This window comes from Parus major, chromosome 1 (genome assembly GCF_001522545.3).
Source record: "Parus major isolate Abel chromosome 1, Parus_major1.1, whole genome shotgun sequence".
NCBI classification, from domain to species: Eukaryota; Metazoa; Chordata; class Aves; order Passeriformes; family Paridae; genus Parus; species Parus major.
In genome coordinates this window covers 32,547,943-32,568,596 of record NC_031768.1, presented here as the reverse complement: position 1 = coordinate 32,568,596, position 20,654 = coordinate 32,547,943, and the positions used below count along the sequence as shown (strand labels likewise).

Here is a 20,654-nt window from a genome sequence, read left to right as displayed (position 1 = left end):
TTCCCCTTCCCGCAGCCGCCTGCCCCCGGGCCGGCCGCCGGCTCCCGGCGCTCCCGCGGCGCTTGCTGCGGCCGCCCTGCAGCCCGGGTAGGGCATTCCCGCGAGCCGCCCCGGGCCGGAACGCTGGCAGCATCCGCTGCGCTGGGTTCATACTCCTCCCAGAAAATCGCACAATCACAGAATGGTTTGGGTCGGAAGGGGACCTTGAAGATCATCCAGTTTCAACCCACCCTGCCGTGTACAGGCACATCTCCGACTAAACCCGCTCGCTCAAAGATGCGGCCTGGCCTTGACCACTTCCAGAGATGAGACATCCACAACTTCTCTGGACAACCAGTTTCAGCTCCTTCTCACCCTCACAGTATGGAATTTTTCCTAATATCTTATCTAAAACATACCGTCTGTCACTTTGACGAGGTTCCCCTGCCCTATCGCCATGTAAATAGTCTTGCCCCATATTTCCTGTAAGTTTCTTTCAGGTACTGGAAGGCTGCAATTGGGTCACCCCGAAGCCTTCTCTTTCGCAGGCTGAAATGAACACAAGCTGTTTGCCATAAGAGAGAGAGACATTTTACTGGACCAGGTAAAGGGAATGGTTAATGAATTGATTTAATCCAGGTCACCCACTCTCAGCACGTGCTTTAGCCAAACTGCTTTTATCTCATACAAAGTAAATGGATAAATACAGTTAGACAAATATTTGCCCTCGGCACACAGCAACGAGTCTTTGAAACAGTCATAACAAGTGTCAGGCTCAGAGGGTTCTTTGGTTTCTTCGGGACTGTCTCTGAGCATGCTTTACACAGCTGCCTTGTCACATTAAGTGTGAACAACCAACACTGCCAAAATACCTGTGGTAGCTCCACATGCAAGATGCAGCTCTGCCTTTTTAAACTTAAGACAGTTTTGTCACATGCCTTAGTGACAGCAGTTCCTATTTTTTAGTCTTCTCAGAATTTGTGTTGACAATATCCCAGTCTGCACAAGCAGCTGCTTCATTTTTGCTACACCTGGAAACAAAACCAATCTTGGCTTTCCCTTGCAGTATACCCATAACAAAGCCACTCCTCATCACGTTACCTGCTGTGTTATATCTCATTAAAAATGGTCCTTCACTGTCACAAAAATTAAATTTCTACACCACTCAAAGCACATGCACAAATGTTAGGCCTATTTTATTCTTTAAGGCAACATTCCATTCCCTGATATAAAACTAATCTAGCATTCTTGACATGAACTTTCCACTTACAAAATAGTGTTATATGTGTGTGTATATAAAATATACATGTATATGTAAAATATATGTATATATAAAATAAATACTTTAAGATAAAAAAGCTGCTAAGCAATTTACAGTCATTACCTAAGTAATTACATGTAGGACACTGGCTTTTCTGTGTTTTACCAAAAGATAGCAAGTGAAGTCTTTGAAAAAGTTAACAGCTGGTGAAAATGGTTTCTCAAATGGATTAAAAAATTAAAACCTATACCACCTAAACCATACAGTACAAATAGAAGCATCTAAGTACTGATTGCTAGGTTCAAAGTTTAAAGGAGCTAAAGAACTTAATGTGGTTGTGATCATGATAAATGCTGATAAAGTGTATGTGTACATATTCCTGAGCTAAGAGCAATGTCTGAAGCAAGTCAATTTAAGTCTTCCCTTTCTACTCTTGTCTCTCTCTGCTCTCCTCCCTTCAAAAACACCTCTGAACCAAGCTAAAACAATAATGAATAAATACCTGAAAATATTAACTGGACTCCTCTAAGCATTTGTGTAACTTCAGTTGTTCTGTTAATCCCCTCGCTTATGTTTTTTTTCAGTTGCTAGTTCTGCTTAACATACGTACATCTGTTCAAAGTACAAATTCAAGTGCTTTCAATTTGGCACACAATTTGGCAATTAAGTGTTTATTTCTAAGCCAAGGGTTGTGCTCAGTAACGGAAAATACTCAAACTATCTCAGAGAAATTTACAGCACAGTATTCCTGGCATGTTTGCTGAGTATTTGGCAGGAACTCCAAGCATGAGAATGGTGGTAACCTGCCTAATTTAACCTGTTCTCATAGGGCAATTCAGGTGCACAAACCATCCTTGTGCCCAATGAATTTCATGAGAGTGGTCAATATAGGTTCTTTTGCATGGCTATGGACAGGATTTTTTAGGGCATCTACTATGTGTATAAACATCTTGTAAAGTTTAAAGGGGCAAAGAGCAAAAATACGCCTGTACAACCTCAGGAAACTCTAACAGGGTCCATGGTGACCATTTCCCTGCTGGTTTTGTGAAGACAGCTGAGCAGAACAAAGAAACCGCATCTGTGAGTGTACTTGTACGACATCTGCAGTGTCACAAGGATCTTAAGGGACACTGGTTAAGTTTTAAATTTGTAGAACAAACCTCACAAAAATCAACAGGAATTTTTTTTCTTTTGACACAATGAGATTTTTTTGTTTAATGCTCTTCCAATATGAACTGCATTGCTGAGATAAATATATGAAGTGTGTTGCTGAGATAAATATGCTTAGGATTGATTATGTCCCAGACTTTCAACAATATCAGTGGTGTAAATGGCACATTTGCCTTTACAACAATGCTGCTGCCTTAGAGGCCTAGCTCCTGAGATGTACAAGGATAGCTGAATTTTCTTGCTAACAACATACAACATCCTTATCCTACCTACTTAAAAATCAGAGATGCTGCATGCAGAAGTGAAAGCCTTTCTTGGTCTATCTTGGTCTATCTTTGTACATTGCATGAATATCATCAATACCTTAAAAACAAAATTGCAATAAAAAATCCATACCCATCATTTCTGCTGCATACATTTAATATTATTGATAAGCTAGTGTCCTTGTTTAAAGATAACTTTGAGTTTTGACTGGCAGTAATATCAATGCATCCCCTAAAACACAAATGCACAGAATGAAGCAATTTTTAATCATAAATCCCACGATTAAAAAAAAAAAAACAGCCAACCAAAATCTAACACATACACACACACAGACTCTTAAGTTATGCATTTGCCAGCACCTGCTATGAGGGGCTAGGAATTTCAAATGAAGGATGAGATGGGCAGTCACTGTAATTTTCCAAGCAATTCTTCCTACAGAGAGCTGTTATGACAGACAGTAAATTAGACTGGTGACACGGACTTCTTTACAGCTGTTGCCACGAGATGCACACCCAACTGTGGAGCAGTAAATCTTGAAACAGAAACTCTAGCAAGTAAGCAGGGTACAGCAGTGCAGGAACAGAGCTCATGTTAACCCTGAATACACCGTTTGAAGCGACTCAAGCCCCAGCAAACATTTCTGCTAGAGAAGTCTTCATTCTACCTGTGATCAAACTTCAGTCCAACGAAGACATTAAGCCTGGTGGTAGATACTGGTAAAGGGCAACTGAGCCCTTTGTAGGCCAAATGATCTGTACCCCTGCAAGAACCTGCTATTCTGATTAAAAACAAAGCTGCTATTTTATGAAAGGGTAATAGAAATAGTTTAGGCTTATGAATTTGAATTAGCCTGTAAAGCGGTGTGTGGGAAACTTGATTTCCCCCTGACCCCATCTGCTAAAAACGAGTCACAAAACAAGCACTGAGCTAGAAATAAATCATTTATTTCAAAACAATACAGGTTAATAAATAGATTAGTTATCAGAAAACTTAATAAATAGCCTTTTATAATTTACACAAGGCAAATACAACATGCCTATAACTATTTTTTAAAAAGCAAAGAGAGTAAGCTTGACTTGTAAGCCATTAACAAATCTATATATACATTATTTGGAAGCTAATAAAATAAACCGTATTTGTGTAATCTGTAGTAACTATATTGCAAAAGCATTGAAGCAACCAAACCTAACATTGTTGCCAACTACCTTTTCCCTATATCCCATTAGAACTACTTTTTACATTCAAGAAACAAAAAAGGGAAATTTAAAAAAAAGGAAGAGAAAGTTCCACAGTTTTAAAAAAAATTGACTTAAAAATACCCCTTTTGTGTAATATTTTCTAATATTTTCCACTTTACAGAGCAACTGTCTGGGGAGGGATGTAGACATGGAAGGACCCAACACAACCACAAACAATAAAGAAACTTATTTGCAACTTTTAAAAAGAAATTTCTTAATCTGTAACATTTCAGCATTGCTGCCTGATAACTTGGGCACTAGTAATGATAACTGTTGACAACATTGGTGCTTAACACAGTACACATTAAAATTCTGCATTCTGTAAGCCCACAGATAGCACCAAAGAATTATTACAATGATAACAGGTAAGATATAAACATTTGATAATGCTTGATTTAACAGGAAAACTTCAGCAGTTACACCATTTCAAGACAACCGGGGAATATCTGTAGAATCCTTGATGTCTTAAATTTATGAAACAAGAATGTGTGTGGGGGGGGTACAATGTGCAAATTCCCACTTAAAGGATCCCCTAGTTATTAACCCAAAATTTCTTCAAATACAAACCCTATATTTTTTTTCTAAATAAAATGAAAGCTAAACCTCATTTCTAGTGTTTCAACAACTTAATCCAGTGTTTCGATTTTGCAGTGCTAGTTGCTTCACAAAAATACATATGTTCCAATATAAATCAGTATTATTAATAGGAAGCCTCACTTGTCGAACTGTGATATGACATGTTCTTATTAATGTTAGTTGCAGCTCACTAATAAGTAGGCTCTATTTACACATACAGAGTCCTGGAAAGTCAATACAGCAGATAACTTGTTTAGATATTTTTCTTTTTTACAGAAGTATTTAAGGTGTAACAAATGTGATTTTTTGGTTGTATCAAAAAGGTTTCTATTCTCCTACTGAACATTTGAGGGAATTTTGTGGTTGACACCTAATAGAGATTGTGACTGACAAATGCAAATCCTCCATACACTGAAGGGATAATGATCAAAGAGCTATCCTCAAGTGAGTACCATGTAAATATGTTTGACAAGTGTAACAGAAGTCAGACATAGGAGTGAAGCGCCTTTCATATGGATTTGAATGTCATTCAAATGCATTCCACCACTGTAATGAGTCCGCTTTTTGTATGTGTAGCCTCTCCCACTTGTACTTTGCAATCAGAACTGAAGTCATCTGGCTTGCAGCTATCAATGTATATAACACAATGAGAATGGGAAAAGGGCCGACCCATGAGGGGTGCCAGAGCTCAGGAGACAACCGTGCACATTTGCTCCCTGAGATGATGGAACTCAGATATCTGTCTTATTCAAAGTGCTTACTTGTCAAAGGTGTGGAAAAAAAGGGGGAACAGCAAAAATTCAACAGTGCCTCCTCTCAGATCAGAAAAGCAATGGGACTAAAAAAGGTAGGACACCTAGAAAAAGGAGGGCGTGGGATGGAGGGGGAAAGAATCATATCAACAGTGACAACAGAAAATGCTAATACATTTCTAAACTTAGAACTGAACCAGATCCAGGTACAGCAGAACTTGAAAGAACACTGCTACACACTGAACAAAGTAGCAAAAATAAAGCTTTCAGTTACTTAGCATTCAAGAAGTAAAAGGCTGCAGATACAAATGATGTGCAAGGCCACGAGAATTTCTTTCACCTTATGTGCTGGCTTTTGAAATATTTTAAACATCAAGGTTAATTAGACATTTCTAGAAAGCTCATCACAGATGAGGAGCAGCCAGGGAGAAGAGAACTATTCTGACATTTATCAGTGGTTACAATGGCCAGAGGACCACAGAACATGGTTGCTACTTTATTCTTCCTCTGCATAGTGAGCACTTACCAAGTAAACTTTGTGTGGTGCAGAAAATGTCAAGGTTTAGACAGGGCAATCAAGTTATTTTTAACCTAATATTTACTAATAATTTGCATATGCATCTAACGTACTAGGACAGGCACTTTATAAATAATTGAGAATTAATTTTAAAACCAACCAAGACAGACAAATATGGCCAAAGGAGGAATGAGACCACAATGATTTCCATTTTAACCTGAAGATTTTCATAGAAGTCTTCAGAGATTAAAGGCTAATACAAAACCAACATACAACTCATGAACACTGAAGCTGAACTTTGAAAAGATGACTGCTTCAGAAACTGGATAACATTGTTTTAAAAAGTAGGTTAGTACAAGTCTTGTAACCTATGTGCAATTCCACCTTCAGTCAAAAGAAAGGGAGTTAATATGACAAAATATAAGTGTTTGCTGAGAACCAAGATACTATCTTCCAATCAGTAATGGACAGAGGCTAGTTTAACCAGATTTCATAGCCTAATTACCCTCATCTACAATTCTCAAACTTTCTAAAAACCTTGCACAGTATTTGAAAATCCATGGAGATGGTATTTTCTCTGCTAGTGCTACTCTACTTCATTAAGATACCCAGTTACTGTGTGCTGGCCTATAAGTGCACATTTCTGCCAACTCAGAGCCATTCCCCTGCAATATGGAGTTTTAAAACAAGCTTGCAAATAACATAGTAGGGCTTTTACTCCCTCAGAACAGTCCCTTCAGAACACTAAATCTTTTTGATTCACTTCTGCAATTATTGCTGCCATTAGCAGGGCTTACAGCATTCATTTTAAATGAAAATGGAAGTTGAGTTTTAAGGAAACCTCAATTCAGGTCAACAAAAAACATCACAAGAGCAGACAATATTACTCCCCACTAATCAACATCCATGTTCCTGTCAGGCAGGAACAAAGCTACATTAATGATTCCTTGATAAAGCGTTGGGAATTTTCTCAAATACTGTCTTGTAATTACACTGGGATTTTCTGTTTTCTCAGGAGATGTTCTGATCTAGAGATGTTGAGTTCCACCATACTCTTCCATTTTTGTACTTACATGGAAACAAACATTCATTGCTTTTTAAGCTTTCAACTTTTTGACTCATGATGTTTTTGCCACCAAATATAAGTAGAACATGAAATTAACTATTTCATTCTTTAATATACTAATGTTCTCTAAATGGTTTAAACAGAGCTGTTTGGACTTACCCTGTCATAGCTTAAGCTGTCTGTACTACTTGTGAAAATATTACAACTGAACTGTTCACACAAGTCTATGAATTACCAACCTGAATGTCCCTATCAGTTGCCTAAAACTCAGCTCTCTGAATACTTTAGTTTTTTCAGTTTTTCACAGGTAACAAGAATATCAGATCATCTTTTTTGAGTTATGAAAATCTCATGCTCTTCTCTCTCTTTAATTTCTTTTTTTTTTTTTTTGTGGTCCCTATTTATCAGCTGTTTCACATAAATGGTCTCCTGCATTTAGTCATTTAACTAAAATAAAGGTAGGCTGGACTGATTTCAACACTCCTCTTCGCATTAGGACTATGAGTTTTTCAGAAGCTGTCAAGGCATCCAGGGGTTTCAGTTCAGGTTTGTAAATTCTTCCAAAAACACATGGTCCTTCTAGATGCTTTATGTGTTTAGAATTTTAATATAGTCCAATATTGTATACAGTGAAATTGAATTATTAAACGAGTATAGGCCATCTGAAACAAATACATTCACAATTATGCAGTATTTTTTGATTGCAAAGGCACTGAAACAGTTCTGAGCTGCTTACAGATAAGCCACCATGTAGGCAATGAATCTGTGCATCATTTCCGCATCCTTCACAGTCTTTCTACCTGCTCCTAATTAAAAACTCTCAGATGAATGCAGTATGTCTTAATGAATGTAAGTTACAAAGAAATGCATACCTGGACACTACCATGAGCTGATAAGTAATTAGTGAAAGATATGTAAGGGTCCACTGCTCTGTATAAATAATTCAATTTAAAACTCCCCCATGTCTTCACCGCATGGCAGACAAAGTTGCCAAGACAGCCACTAAAAAGAACAAATCTGCAGCCCATGATCCAACCAACATTTGTCTGAGAATTCACAGCCTTGACGGTGAAGACATTGCTATACTGAGATTCACAAATTGTTCCACTTACTTTCCCCCTCTTATTTTAAGGTATACATCACTTATGATGAAAGGTATCAGATTGAGTGCATTAGAAACTGATGTCCTCTGCCCACAGAAATGGTACCTCAGAAGACACAAAACAAGCTTTCACACAGGTCTGTCAGAATATTCACAGAGCTTTTCTGATGGACTACCTTTTACAGTGAGGAAATACATTGGTCTCTATGCTGACTCAATCAGTAGTTCCAATTAAGGTCATTTATTGTGTTGACTGGGTTACATGGACAGCTGTTCCTTTGAAACTGGATGGAGGCCTCCAATTCATTTCACATAGGCCACCAAATTGTCAGAGGGTAGTTACCAGCCTGAATCCTATTTGAAACAGTGACCTAGAAATGAACAGCTCTGCATCCTTCCCTGAGCCATCCAGTTTCCCCACAAAATTATTTTAATCTGTCTTCATGTTAGGCTTGTTTAAATCTCCAATATTAAAGTTGAATTCCTTGAAGACTTGTATAAGAACAATTCCAATAGATACTGTGGTGAATCCACAAGCCATGCCCAAAAAATCTACGACTCCTACATTACTCCATTCCCTGAAAAGGATGGCTGAAGCCAGCAGGACTAGGGTGGTAAACACAACGTAGTAGATGGCACCAAACACAGAGGAGTCAAAACACTCCAGTGCCTTATTGATGTATCTGAACTGAATGATAATGCTACATCCTAATACTGCCAGAAGCACCAGACAGAGGTACAGAGCCCTTTGACTTGATGGGTTATTGTGAAAGATATCTTGAGCAGCCAGCCCTATGCCTTTTGTACTGGGAACAGTAAAACTGCCCAACAGAGAGCAAATACTGATGTAAACCATAATATTAGTAGGTCCATGAGCTGGAGCTATCCAGAAGATAAGCAGGAGAAGCATTAGCAGCACTATGCAGAGATAACCCACGAAAACTGGAAAACAAAAAGAAAACAAGAAAATATCAAGATGAGAACTCTTGGTCTTTTAAAGATTTTAGCAGGCAAATCATGTCCTAGCAGTGAATTTCAGGTATACATCACAATTAAGATTTGCTATTGAAGATACATCCAAATCACTGGGCATCCAGAAATACTGGCACCTATGACTGATGATGTTGTCATGTTCTTTGGGAAAAACAAATAACCATGTAGAAAATTACACACTCTGGCATATTTGAAATGGATTTCAGATGGCTTTTTAAAATCTTACTCTCTTTTCCATACTCCTTAAAGCCTCCTATGACAGACAGAAGGATAACACCTCATTCATAAACAGTTCATTAAGGCACAGTGTGTGGACTCAGCAAAGAGCTTAAACATAAAGATCTCATTAAGATGAGCACATGAGTAGAGACAGTTAGAACAAACATGAGGCCATATTATTTACATTATACCATCAGTACATGTGTTTTAGAGTTTTAAAGAAATATATAGCCAATGCACTTTGTTCAGATTTAAATGGTAAATTGAGACCAAGGTATTTGATTACTTTTCTTTGTTTGCAGATTTTTTGAATAGCTGATGTTATTAGGTTTGAATTTCTCTTGCTTAAAGCAATACAAGAAAAACAATAGTTGGCAGTTTAGCTCTTAAGCAAGAAAAATAAAAATGGGCCAGGAACATATCAGTACCAGTATGTGTCCTCCAGCAGCTGGTGAGAAACAACAGGCATTTCAGCATATGTCTCAATAGCCTATTTCTACATACCTTTATTGTGCAAAGAAATCTGGGAATATAACTGGTATTTAGTTTAAACTTTTAATTAAAAAACATGGAGAAATAAAGGAGAGAAGAAAGACGGTATTTTTTTGTTTTGTATAAAACAAATTGAGATCCTAGATTTATACTTTTCATCTCTAACTAGCAAGATACAGTTTTTCATAATATTAAAAAAGTTCAACAGGCCATTGTTCTTAGCTTGCTGTGCAGGATAAGGTTTCCAAAAGTATCTACATTTTCCTTTCTGCACACATCCCAGTAAATATGACAAGTTCTAAGAAGAGTAGGGCATAGTTTTCTTACACAAAACCTGTGCTGGTGTGCCTCTGTCACATCATGATTTCTTCACAAGTCAATTTCCCTACCTGGTAGAAGTGGTAAGCCTCTTCCTCAAGAGTGTTCATGCTCAACCTCAGAAAATCATTATGAATTAATAAAAAAAACAAACTACCTGGATTTGTAAGCTTCTCTTCAAGCTCAGCCTGAGTTGTTACACTCTCGGACTTTGGGGAATGGATAATGAGAACAACAGACCCAGCACAGCTTAGCAAACATCCCAGCTTGCCAAGAATGTTCAGTTTCTCTTTCAGTAGGTAAGAAGCTAAGATGGACCTTTGAAGAGAGGAAGAAAAACAGAAGTTTGACTACATCCTTAATAACAGTGCTGTGCCATATAAATTTCCCTTTTAAAGGAACTATCAAATGTTGATGAATTCTCAAAATGTATTTCTGAGTTATCTGAGGAATCAGGATCTTCATCCATTTGCAGTTTTACTCAATCCTTGACATCTTAGGGAAAAAACCCAAAACAACACAACAAAACAAACACAAACCCTAACAAAACTCCTAGCCACAGCACCCCAAAAACCAAAACCACATCACCCCCTCAAAACACCTGCAAACCAGACATCTGACCCCTGAGGCAGACATCTACCCATTACCAATTTGGTGAGCTGTCACAAAGCCCCATTTCATAGGTAAAGCAATCATGAGGTAAAAGTGACTTTTGGTTACAAAGATCCCAGGGCTCAGCTCAGACATATAGCAGACCAAACTAAGGAAAAATATGTGGCCTAAGTTAAAATAACAGGTGGCACTTAGAGCACCATCAGTGTGTGTTTCATAGTGATAGAATTAAGACAGACATGAAGCAATGCCATCTACACTCTGAAGCAGATGACCAGTGCTGTAACAATTCAGCAGACAAGAGAAAAATCTCAAGGCAATGCATAGCTTTGTTTTCAAAGAGTTGTGCTTTTTCACAGCAGTAGTTCCACAACTGTAGTTCATCTAGTCACAAAACATTAGGTACATATTAAACTCCTTAAACTCACTGCCTTTTCTGTGCCTCCCACAAATCTAACTTCTAAGAAGCTGGGGGCATAGATACGCAAGGAACTCCCTTGAGTTTTCCTCCTTGGAAAGAGGCCAGACCCAATGAAATGAAATCAGCATCAATAAACACATGTGGGCTATGGATAGCGGGGTAAAGAAACACTGTGAGACAAAGGGAAAGATCTACATAGTAAGGGAACTGTGAACAAGAGAATAGGCAGAAAAGTCCAGAACAACCACAGAGAAGGGGGAAAAAACAAAGTTTATCTGTTCCAAACCACAGTGAGAGCTAAAAGCAGAAGATACTCAGGAAAACCCTTCTTCACCACTGCCTTTCCCCAGCCCAGCTTTCCTGGGGAAAACAGGAATAGGTGACATTATAGCACATCATGAACAGCTATAAGCCTGACATTCCTCAGTGGACCTCCAGTGAGCACTGAGTCCATCTAACATTTTATTAAGTAGTAATGACATCCAGATAAGAACAAGAAAAGCAAACTCTTACCCAAATGGAACGCCAAGAGCTCCCAAGGGTGTCACTAGCACAGTTGGGACTGCAGTGTAGGCCAAGAAATTCCCTATTTGACCCAGTGCCACTGTTAAGAGAACCAGAAATAAGCCTTTAAACCCCTTTGTAAAAATAAGTAATCAAAACTTTCCCAATACTGTTTGGGAAAGACTGACCTAACTGGAAAACAGATGTTACAATTTGCTTAGTTCTGTTAATTTTGCATGTAAACAAAATGGCTGGAATTTTTCTATAGTTTTGTATTTGTTAATACTCTTGTCACACATGAGTATCCAAGTGGGCACAATAATCAATCTCATTTGTAACTTAGTTAAATATAAATAAGACTATGAATTAGAAACACTCGTGGATAATAATCTCAATATTACACAAATATTTGTATGAGGAGGGGTAGAAGTATTTATAATTCATGGTTTCATCTTTAGAACATACATCCATGTAAAACAAATGTACTTGATTATAGTTCCTAACAGCAGTGGGTTTTTTTGGAAGGGAAATAAAGACAGTGCTGAGGAATCTTCTACTGAAACACTAAGCACATGCATAAAGGCCCTTCAATACACTACATCAACTTTTCATAACACTATGTAATACCCAAAGTCATTCCTGACAACTGTAAAAAGAACATACCTGACAAGCCACAGTAACAGCCTCAACCTTATTTTGTTTTTTCTTTATTATTATATTATTCTTTATTATTATTTTATTTTGTTTCTTTCCTCCAGTAAAAGCAAATTCCAAGATATACTACAGTATTGCACATCACAGCTGTGATAATAGTTCATGTGTTCAAATTCTCAGTTAGAAAATAAAAGCTGGATGGGTTTGCAAGTGCTGGCAAGTTTTTAATAGGTCAACATACTTGCATAGTTACAAGGTCTGTGGTAACTGGCAAGAAGCTTGAGATTGAGCACAAATTACATAGAGCTCAAATTTCCTGCTGCTGTTAAAAGCTATTATCAGCATTTAAAAACATTTCAAGAATCCAAGATGTCTTTATGCTCAGGCTGGCACCACACTCAACTATCAAATATCGTTATTATCATCCAATTTTTTTACAGCTGCAAAGCACTCTGCAAACATTAATTAATTTACCAATTTAGCTCACATTATCAGTAGAGCTGAAGACCTGTGTAACCTACAGGAAATATGAAGGAGACAAACAAACTTGCAAAACTGCGGAGTGTGGCAAAATTATACTAATTAAATTCACTGAGGCTTTCTCTATGTGCAGGAGTGAGACAGAGAAATGGATGAACAGCTTTTCTAAGGCACAAGAGACAATGGTGGTCTCTCTGTCCTTGGGAATAGAGTAACTCGGTTATCAGCCTCAGGCTGTTTGGAGATCTATGTGGCAATTCTGGCATTATCTTCAAGGCATCTGAAGGCATTGGGGCAGATCTTGGATGGAGAATGGTGCACAGCTGGCACTCTGCATTTCTGCAGATTACATCCATTTCCAAATGACTTGGTCAAAAGATTGCTGTTTTTTGGAGGTCAGGTGTCTTAACTTCCTGTTGGAAGAACTCTTAACAGATGGCACCAACATCAATCCATAAAGTAGATCTCTGAAGCTTCAGTCAAATGGAACATATTGTAAGGCAACTGAACTTACAGGAGGTTTTCCATGTCACCATAGAGTAGTGGTAACAGTCCCTTACCACCACAAATGACAGATCAGAACTAGTTAACACCAATTAAAAAAAGAATCTCGGTTATTGTTACCATCTACCTGATGTTGGGGACCTTTGCTGCCAACCTATCCAGTCCTCTCTGAACAGAAATTCCTCATCATGAACATCAGTGCCGTGAGTCAAGACATTGACTTCAGTTCTTGAAGGCACACCAAGCTTTTAATATGATAAACAACTACCAGTACCCTCAAAGTTATTGCAACACAAAACTTGATGTACTCTGGCATGTCTCCATTAGCAAGGAGACCAGGACTAGACCTGTACAGCAGAAGATATCTATTCTAGGCATGCCAGGGGATTTACTTCAGCCTTCAGTTTATTTCAGGGGGTTAATTTCAGCCTGCTCCCGCTAACTCAAAGGCTTTTTGCAGCTCACATGCATTAAGTATGTTCCTAGAATTCATCTTCCAACCTAGTTTCATTTTACAGACCAGGTCAAGAGCTCCAACTCTGCTATGAAATGTGAAATACAGCCCAAATACAGTTTGTTTGTGGCAACAAACAGGAGATGCACTTCGCAAGTGTACTCCCCATCTGTAATACAACACTAATGCAGATGTTTTCACTGTAAGAACCAGCCACATCTATGCTGCTATCAAAACCTGTGCTGAAACTAATTAATTAGCCAATTAATTAGTTTAATGCTCATTGAAATACCTGTACACATGCTGCAATCAGTCTTTTGACTAGAGTAAGGAAAAGTCCCTTAGCAGAATCTGCAGCCCTTCCTTTGAAGTCTTCAGTAATCCAGTGGATCCCAGGAGCCCCAAACGGTTGGGCAGCATTATGCTGAGTCAGCATGGCAACACAGAAACACTTATTCACCATCTGAACAAATACCACGAGAACAAGTTGATAGAGTTTATGTGGGTTTTGTTAGTCATCCAAACTCCAAATTCTCTTGAGAAAATTATGTCAGCTGTTATCATTTCACCCAGATAACTGGGGGTACTGCTAATTCCACAAGTAATACCTTTCCCCAAACAGCACCTTTCTCTGCATCACAGAGGTGCCTACCTAGCCCTTGCTATTGCTGTTTGTGACTGTGCTGCCATTCTGAGTCTATAACATCCAAGCAATTCTTCTTGCTTGGTTCCTCAGTTTTGTTTTGAAATACCTGCATCTAGCTACTGGAAAAAAAGCCAACTGATATCATTCCCTTAAGCAGTTTTGCCTTCATTCAATTCAGTCAGCTCTTTTAAGCATGAAATTGTTTTCTCTGATTCACCAAGATAAGTCCTGTAATAAAACCTCCCTTTTTTAACTTCTTCTGCTTAGAGATTACAGGAGCCTCAGGTGTGATAAACAGTGACTGACGCACAGATTTATTTCTACTTAGGCAGTAGTGATTCTGTCAGGGGAGGAAGTGGTCAAAGAATTACTTAAACTCAGGTTAAATCAGCTGAGGACTTTTCTTCTGAAGCTCTGTTTCTACACTTGCTGTGAATTTTGTCCTTCAATGGGATCTATCGGTTTTCATTCCTTTTGCATAGCTTTAAGACAACAAAACCAAAAATCAGACTTACCTTGCCAAAGGTAAGACAAAACCAGGGGCACAAGTGGACTCATATACTTCTCAGAAACAGCATCAGAACTTTCCAAATAATTCACAAAAGGCTGGATTAGAGTCTAAAAGTGGGGTATGATTCTAAGCTTGTGGGTAGAACTAGGGCTGATGTGTAAGAAGAGAAAGCTAGTTGCTCCCCATGCTCCAGACACACATCAGAAAATGAACTTGGTGTTAGCAGAGTTACAAAGATATTAAGGGTAAAATTACACTGATCTCATATCAGCACCACAGAAGGCTTTGCATTGATCTTGCAGATTAAAAGCAAAACTGAAACTGTATCTGTTGAACCAGAAACCAAAAGAGGTTTTTTTTTTCTTAATTGAGTCCAGTTAAATGCTTTCTGATCTAAAACATAACATGTACTCAATGAGCCCTTTTGTGCAGAGCAACAATTTTTAATTTGGCTTTGACTTTTATTAAAAACTGAGCTGGCCAGTGCAATACAGAGACACAAACCATGCAGGAACCCAGAGTCAGAGCAGTGTGTGGCTGCCAAGGGCTGCAAGTACTAAATGGTTCAGAAATGTGGAAAGATGTCTGACTCATGTTTGTCCCAGCTCTTTGCCTTTGCAAACACCACGAGGCATGGTAGCCATGGTAAGAGTTTACTAAAAGTGGGATATTTCTAGGGATGGGAATTTCATGTCACGTGAATGGAATTTCATGGAGCGTGAGATTCAAGATGAGAACCCAGATTTCCTGATGTCTCCTATCACCATCTAAGCAAATGTCTCTTTAAAAAAAATAAAAAATTAAAACTTTTTAAGATACTTACTTGCTATAGTGCCTGACCACCATACTATATCAGTTAAGTACGAAGTACCTGGAAGTATAGGAAAATATATTAGAAAAATATGAAATAACAATACTGGAACTATGAAACAGCAGTCTCAGTTAGCAAGGATCTTCATCTTAAACCTGTTCTTCAAGGTTTAAAAAATAATTAAAATTAATTAAAATGAATTTTAATTAATTAAATTTAATTTAAAAATTAAAAAAGATTAAAAGATTAAATAAAAAAAAAAGCAACAACAATTTTGGGTTTGGTTTATGTTTCCAAGTAAGACTTTCTTAAGACAATGTGTTAGAAGTTCTGGTTTCCAGTTTGAAGTACCTATTTGACACTAATGCACTGTTGTGTAGAAAAGCATCCAAAATGTCACCAAATGCTTCTGAGGGTGACATTTAAGCATACAAATTAGAACCACTTCTTGGAAACCTATGGAAACAGAACTTGATTTAGCTCACTTGGTTTGCTAATACAACCTCAGTGAAAATGTATTGGAAAAATTGTAGCTGAGAAATTGTTTTGGCACACAGGTTTGGCAGGACCATGGTGTCCCCTGATCCTCCTGCATTTAAGCACTGGAAAGTGCTACAACTGAAGCCTCTGGATTTCCGACATAGTGCCTTATTTCAGAGAGGAGTAAAAGCTCTGTATTGTCCTTAGTGCTTCCCAAACTGGAGGATGATTATTTTCACTGTCAAATTACAAGCTCTTCCCTTGGGATGTGCACAGGTGCAGCCTGTGCACCACAGAAGTTCTGCTTCTGTAGAACATCAAGGTTCATGACCACTTCCTAAACTAAAGCATGGCCTTCTCTGAGCACAACCTTGGCATCAAGTTACGCTCCTATGTTTTGCTCTTCTTTCTAGCAATACAGGTCTGCATTAATTTGGGAAGATGCCCTCTCAAAAGCTGCCGGAGTAGTAGGCAATATTGTACCTACTCTGAAATCCCAAAAGGAAAAAAAACCCACAGTCATCACTAACTCTGGAGACATATAAAGTATTAAGCACTTGGAAATCACACTATACAATTGAAAAGAGATAAAATATGACTAATGAAAATGGCCAGCTTTAGAGTGGGTGTAGTAATTTTTTAGACTTTTGTTACTGCATATAAAATAAAAACACGTTTGGGGGCAGAAATTATAGAAAATATTGACTCAAGTAAGGTAACTTTGCAAAATATTTGTCACCCACTGCTGTTTCTAACTAGACAAGGATTGCTAATTACATCAATACTATATTATTGATTCAAGAGAGATGAGAGAAGAGACTTGAAGTGCCTCCTTGTTAATTATACAACACCCGCTGAAGACAATGGAAAAAAGACATCATTTGACACTGGCCATCTCAGACTCACAGCTCCAACTCCTAGATTCAAGGCAGAACTCTACTGCTTCATAACACGAAATAGAGAGAAACCTGGGGTATTTTCCTGGATACCTCCTCAATGGGCATGCCAACAGAAAGCAAAACAAAATGCTCAGCAAGATGCACAAACACCAGTAATATCTTCAAAACAGGAAGTTTTACAGCTGCTAGCACTGAGAAAGCAGACACACACCCATCATTCACTTAACCCAGTGCTCCACTGAAAGATTTTCAGGAGCAAGCACACTCAAAATGGAAACTTCCTCCAGCTGCCTTGGGATGCAAAATTATTTTTCTCTTGTGTTTTCTCATTGTTTCCCTTAAAAAAAAAAAAAAAAAAAGAAAAAAGAAAAAGGTTTGTATTTATGATGCAAACGCAATCTCTCTGTGGACAATCCAAATGGGTTACAGCCATCTTGGAGGGAAAGGGAGACTATGCTTGCAAAACAAAAGTTTGTCTGATGCCCTTAAAATGTAAGGTCATTGCAGAAAAAGCAAAAAAAAAAAAATAATTTTTAGATCAGGCTGCCAGGTTGTAGTAACATAGTTCCAAGCTTGCTTTGCTCCACTGCATTCACCCTGAACATGCTAGATGCAGCAGGAAATGAAAATGCAAGTACAAATATATATATATATATATATAAAATTTATTTGTATATTATTTGTATGTGTATGTATATGTTAGTATTTACATACGTGCAATGTATACAGAGAAAACACCTTGTCCTGGTGCTAAAAAGGATTTTTCATAAAAAAGAGTTCCTGGAGCTTATGGACACATGCTCATACACAGACACCATCACCTACAAAAATAAATGACTATTGACTACAGTAATACAATTCAAATGCACTAGGCAACCTGTGTTTACAGTCTTCCCCTTACATAAAAGCACTATAAACAAATTAATATTTTTTTTTAATTGCATTTTCCTATATTCAAAGCATGAACTAAAAAAGCATTTGCAACTAGTAAATGGTGTTCAGCTGCATGCTTTGGGGAACTCCGAATTCAAAATAAAATACAGATCTTCACACCTGTGAATTTACAGCTTTGTTTTGGTTAAACTGTCTAGACAGCACAGTCAGTTCCCGAATATGTTCACCTCAGGAAATAATAATGAGGCATGGGATTTCACTATGAAAAATATAAGCAATAAATTATTTCATGTTACTGATCTGTCTCTTCTCAAAAAGCAGAAACCGCCATGTGACTGATACAACTTCTGTGTGTCTGTGGAAGAGCTGGAATAAACAAACGACAAGATGCGCTGGTACTGTTCACGGCAAGAAACTAAGCCACAGAAACTGGTGGTAAAGTCCCACAAGTACATGAAAAAGAAGAACTTGTGTATGGGCAGGAGCGCATACAACACGCAAGTCCCAGCGCTGTATTACAGCGTGACAGACCAGCGCGCTGACCATGCATCAGGAAGCTGTTGCTGATGCGCAGTTAGCAACCCCTCGCTGCCCTCCTCCGCTAATACATCCTGACTGACCCCCACCTGCCGCCTCTCCGCTCGTTTATCCCTTCCCCTGCGCCTCCATCCAGTCATGGACCTCCGATGTCAAACACGCGTAAGGTGTTACTGAACTGAAGCCGGCTCCCCCGGTCCAGACGCCGGGAAGGTGCCCCCCGCATCAGGCGACACGGCCACCCCCCCGACACAGGCTCGGACACAGCCGAGGGTGCCCGTCCTCCTCGCCGCCGGGTCCCCGGGCGGCCCCCCCGCCTCCCGCCCTCCGCTCGGGGCCGGCGGCCGCCGCAGCGCGGGGCAGGGCTGCGGGGCGACTGAGGGAGCGGCCCCGCGGCTGGCCGGGCCGCCCCGGCCGGGGGCAGCCGTCCCGCAGGGGGCCGGGGCCTCGGCCCCGCACACCCGGGAGGTTTCCGGGGGGTCGCGGGGTGCGGAGGGAGGCCCCGGGAGGCGCGCTCCCACCCGCCGCCACCGCAGCGCCGGGCCCCTACCTCTCCCGCGGGCCCGCACGATCCCCTTCTTCTGCAGGACGAAGGTGGAGCCGTTCACCAGGCTGGAGACCACGGCCACGCTCAAGCCCAGCGACACGGCGGCGGGGCCGGGGCTCTGCGCTGCCCCCTCGCCCGCTGCCGCACCGACCGCCATCCGCATGGCCCCGCCGAGAGCTGCAGGCGCGGCGGCTGCCCGGGCCCAGCGCTGCCGGCAGCGGCTCTGCGCCGGGACCCGCCCTGCGCCGCGCTGCGCCGCGCCGGGGGCGGCTCCGGGCGGCACCGGCGGCAGCCGCGGCTCCTGGCGCCCGTCCCGCCCGGGGATGGCAGCAGCGCGACGCCACAGCACGGGCAGCGCTGCCCCGACGGCCGGTCTGGCCTCACGGCACTGTGCCGCGCTCCTCCGCGCTGGCACCCCGGCGGGAGAGGCGACCCCACCGGGGTCCCCGGCGTGGGGAGATACCGGGCAGAAGCGAGGAGCTGCGAGCGTCCAAGGGCAGGGGGTGCGGAGATCAGGGGGATGTGGAGAAATGTGCACAGGGATGTAGAGGGAGAGGGGGTGACAGCAGGGCAAAACGATGCGGAAAGACAGAGAGGTGCGAGAAGACGTGCAGAGGGACGTTATGCAGGGCAGACGAGTCCAGCCGGGCCAGTGTTTCTGGTGCGGGAGCAGCGCTTCTTTCCAGCGCTCTCGCTTTCCCGTGGGGTTTCTAAAATTCACGTCGGCTCCCCAGTCCGCCCGAAAGCGTGGGATGTTGTTAGGACAGGGCCAGACGGGGGTCAAGGCTGCCATTAGAGCCACCACCGTGACCTGGAGCTGCAGCTTCATCCACGCTGCCAGGTCAATGTGAGGGGCAGAGCTGGACAGTCAGACAGGCACTGTGGGCCTACACGCTGGGAAAGCTTGGCTTCTGCCAGGAGTCGTGCTCGTTGCCTGAAAACTGGGGGATCCATAGTCACTCCTGCAGTAAATCCAAGAATCCGCTTTTATTTCCGTGAAAAAAGTTCACTGTCTTCTAATGGCACGGAGCAAGGTCAGATGCTCATATTTATGAACCTCCTCTCTCAGCTATCATTCAGCATCTTCCAGGTTCTGGGAGGGCAGAACATAAGCCATTGTGCCATTGCAGAGAAGGGCTGGAGATCCCTCTGGTAGCAATACATCTGGGTCATCACAGGGCCTCAGATCTCTCTTTGAGAGAACTCAGTCTCTCAAAGATGAAGTGCTGAGCTGAAAGTAATCTTCCTTGCTCAGCAGAAATATTTTGTATCAGGTACCTCACTGCAGTTCTTACCATTTCCAGATATGTGTTGAAATAAATCAATCCATAATGGATTCCTGTGGCAACAGCTGTCTACGGAAATGAGTTATGGTATCTTGGCTTAATGTAAATGAAAGTGGACATTTTTGTAATTTTGAGCAATTGGGCACGGTTCTTAGCATATATTTTGGCATTCCCAGGAAATATGAGTTTAGAGAAGAAGCAAACTCCTGGAAATATTTCTCTTGTTTGTATATTTCTTGGTTTGCCTACACCGCTTGAGGCAGCTGTCCTAGCCTCCTAGGACAAGAACACTGTGATGACTTTTCAAGGTTTAATGGCAAGATATGTAATACTTACTGCAGTAGTGCCTGTATTTTCACCTAGGTTGCTTCATCAGGTCATTGTATCAATACTGAATGTGATGGAAGAGAGGATTCATCCTTGTGAGACTCACAAGACCTGCAGAATGAGTACACAGGAGGTGGAAG

General features: G+C 40.7%; 1 protein-coding gene and 1 long non-coding RNA gene across 3 annotated transcripts; one reads left to right on the top strand and one right to left on the bottom strand.

The window, feature by feature from the left end:
* Nucleotides 1-24: 24 nt before the first annotated feature.
* Nucleotides 25-3,958, top strand: LOC117244246. Its single transcript, XR_004496954.1, has 2 exons — nucleotides 25-361; nucleotides 480-3,958. It is a non-coding gene; the product is annotated as an uncharacterized LOC117244246 (long non-coding RNA).
* On the bottom strand, nucleotides 3,598-19,122 carry NIPA1 (NIPA magnesium transporter 1). 2 transcript variants are annotated; one of them, XM_015643022.1, is made up of 5 exons: nucleotides 18,905-19,122; nucleotides 15,557-15,604; nucleotides 11,494-11,584; nucleotides 10,105-10,265; nucleotides 3,598-8,867 (listed from the first exon to the last, which is right to left on the bottom strand). In XM_015643022.1, the coding sequence occupies exons 1-5, from the start codon at nucleotides 19,062-19,064 to the stop codon at nucleotides 8,356-8,358; spliced, it is 972 nt and encodes a 323-aa protein (XP_015498508.1). In that variant the 5' UTR covers nucleotides 19,065-19,122; the 3' UTR covers nucleotides 3,598-8,355. The 2 variants fall into 2 exon arrangements, with proteins under 2 accessions (XP_015498508.1, XP_015498518.1); XM_015643032.3 differs by lacking the exons at nucleotides 15,557-15,604; nucleotides 18,905-19,122 and adding an exon at nucleotides 13,869-15,488.
* Between the last annotated feature and the right edge of the window lie 1,532 nt (nucleotides 19,123-20,654).

Coding starts and splice junctions, on each gene's coding strand:
- NIPA1 (XM_015643022.1), bottom strand. CDS start 19,064: ATGCGGATGGCGGTCGGTGCGGCAGCGGGCGAGGGGGCAGCGCAGAGC. Junction 15,605..18,904: donor CGTGCGGGCCCGCGGGAGAG/GTAGGGGCCCGG, acceptor CTATACTTCCAG/GTACTTCGTACTTAACTGAT. Junction 8,868..10,104: donor AGAGAAGCTTACAAATCCAG/GTAGTTTGTTTT, acceptor TTTGTTTTCCAG/TTTTCGTGGGTTATCTCTGC.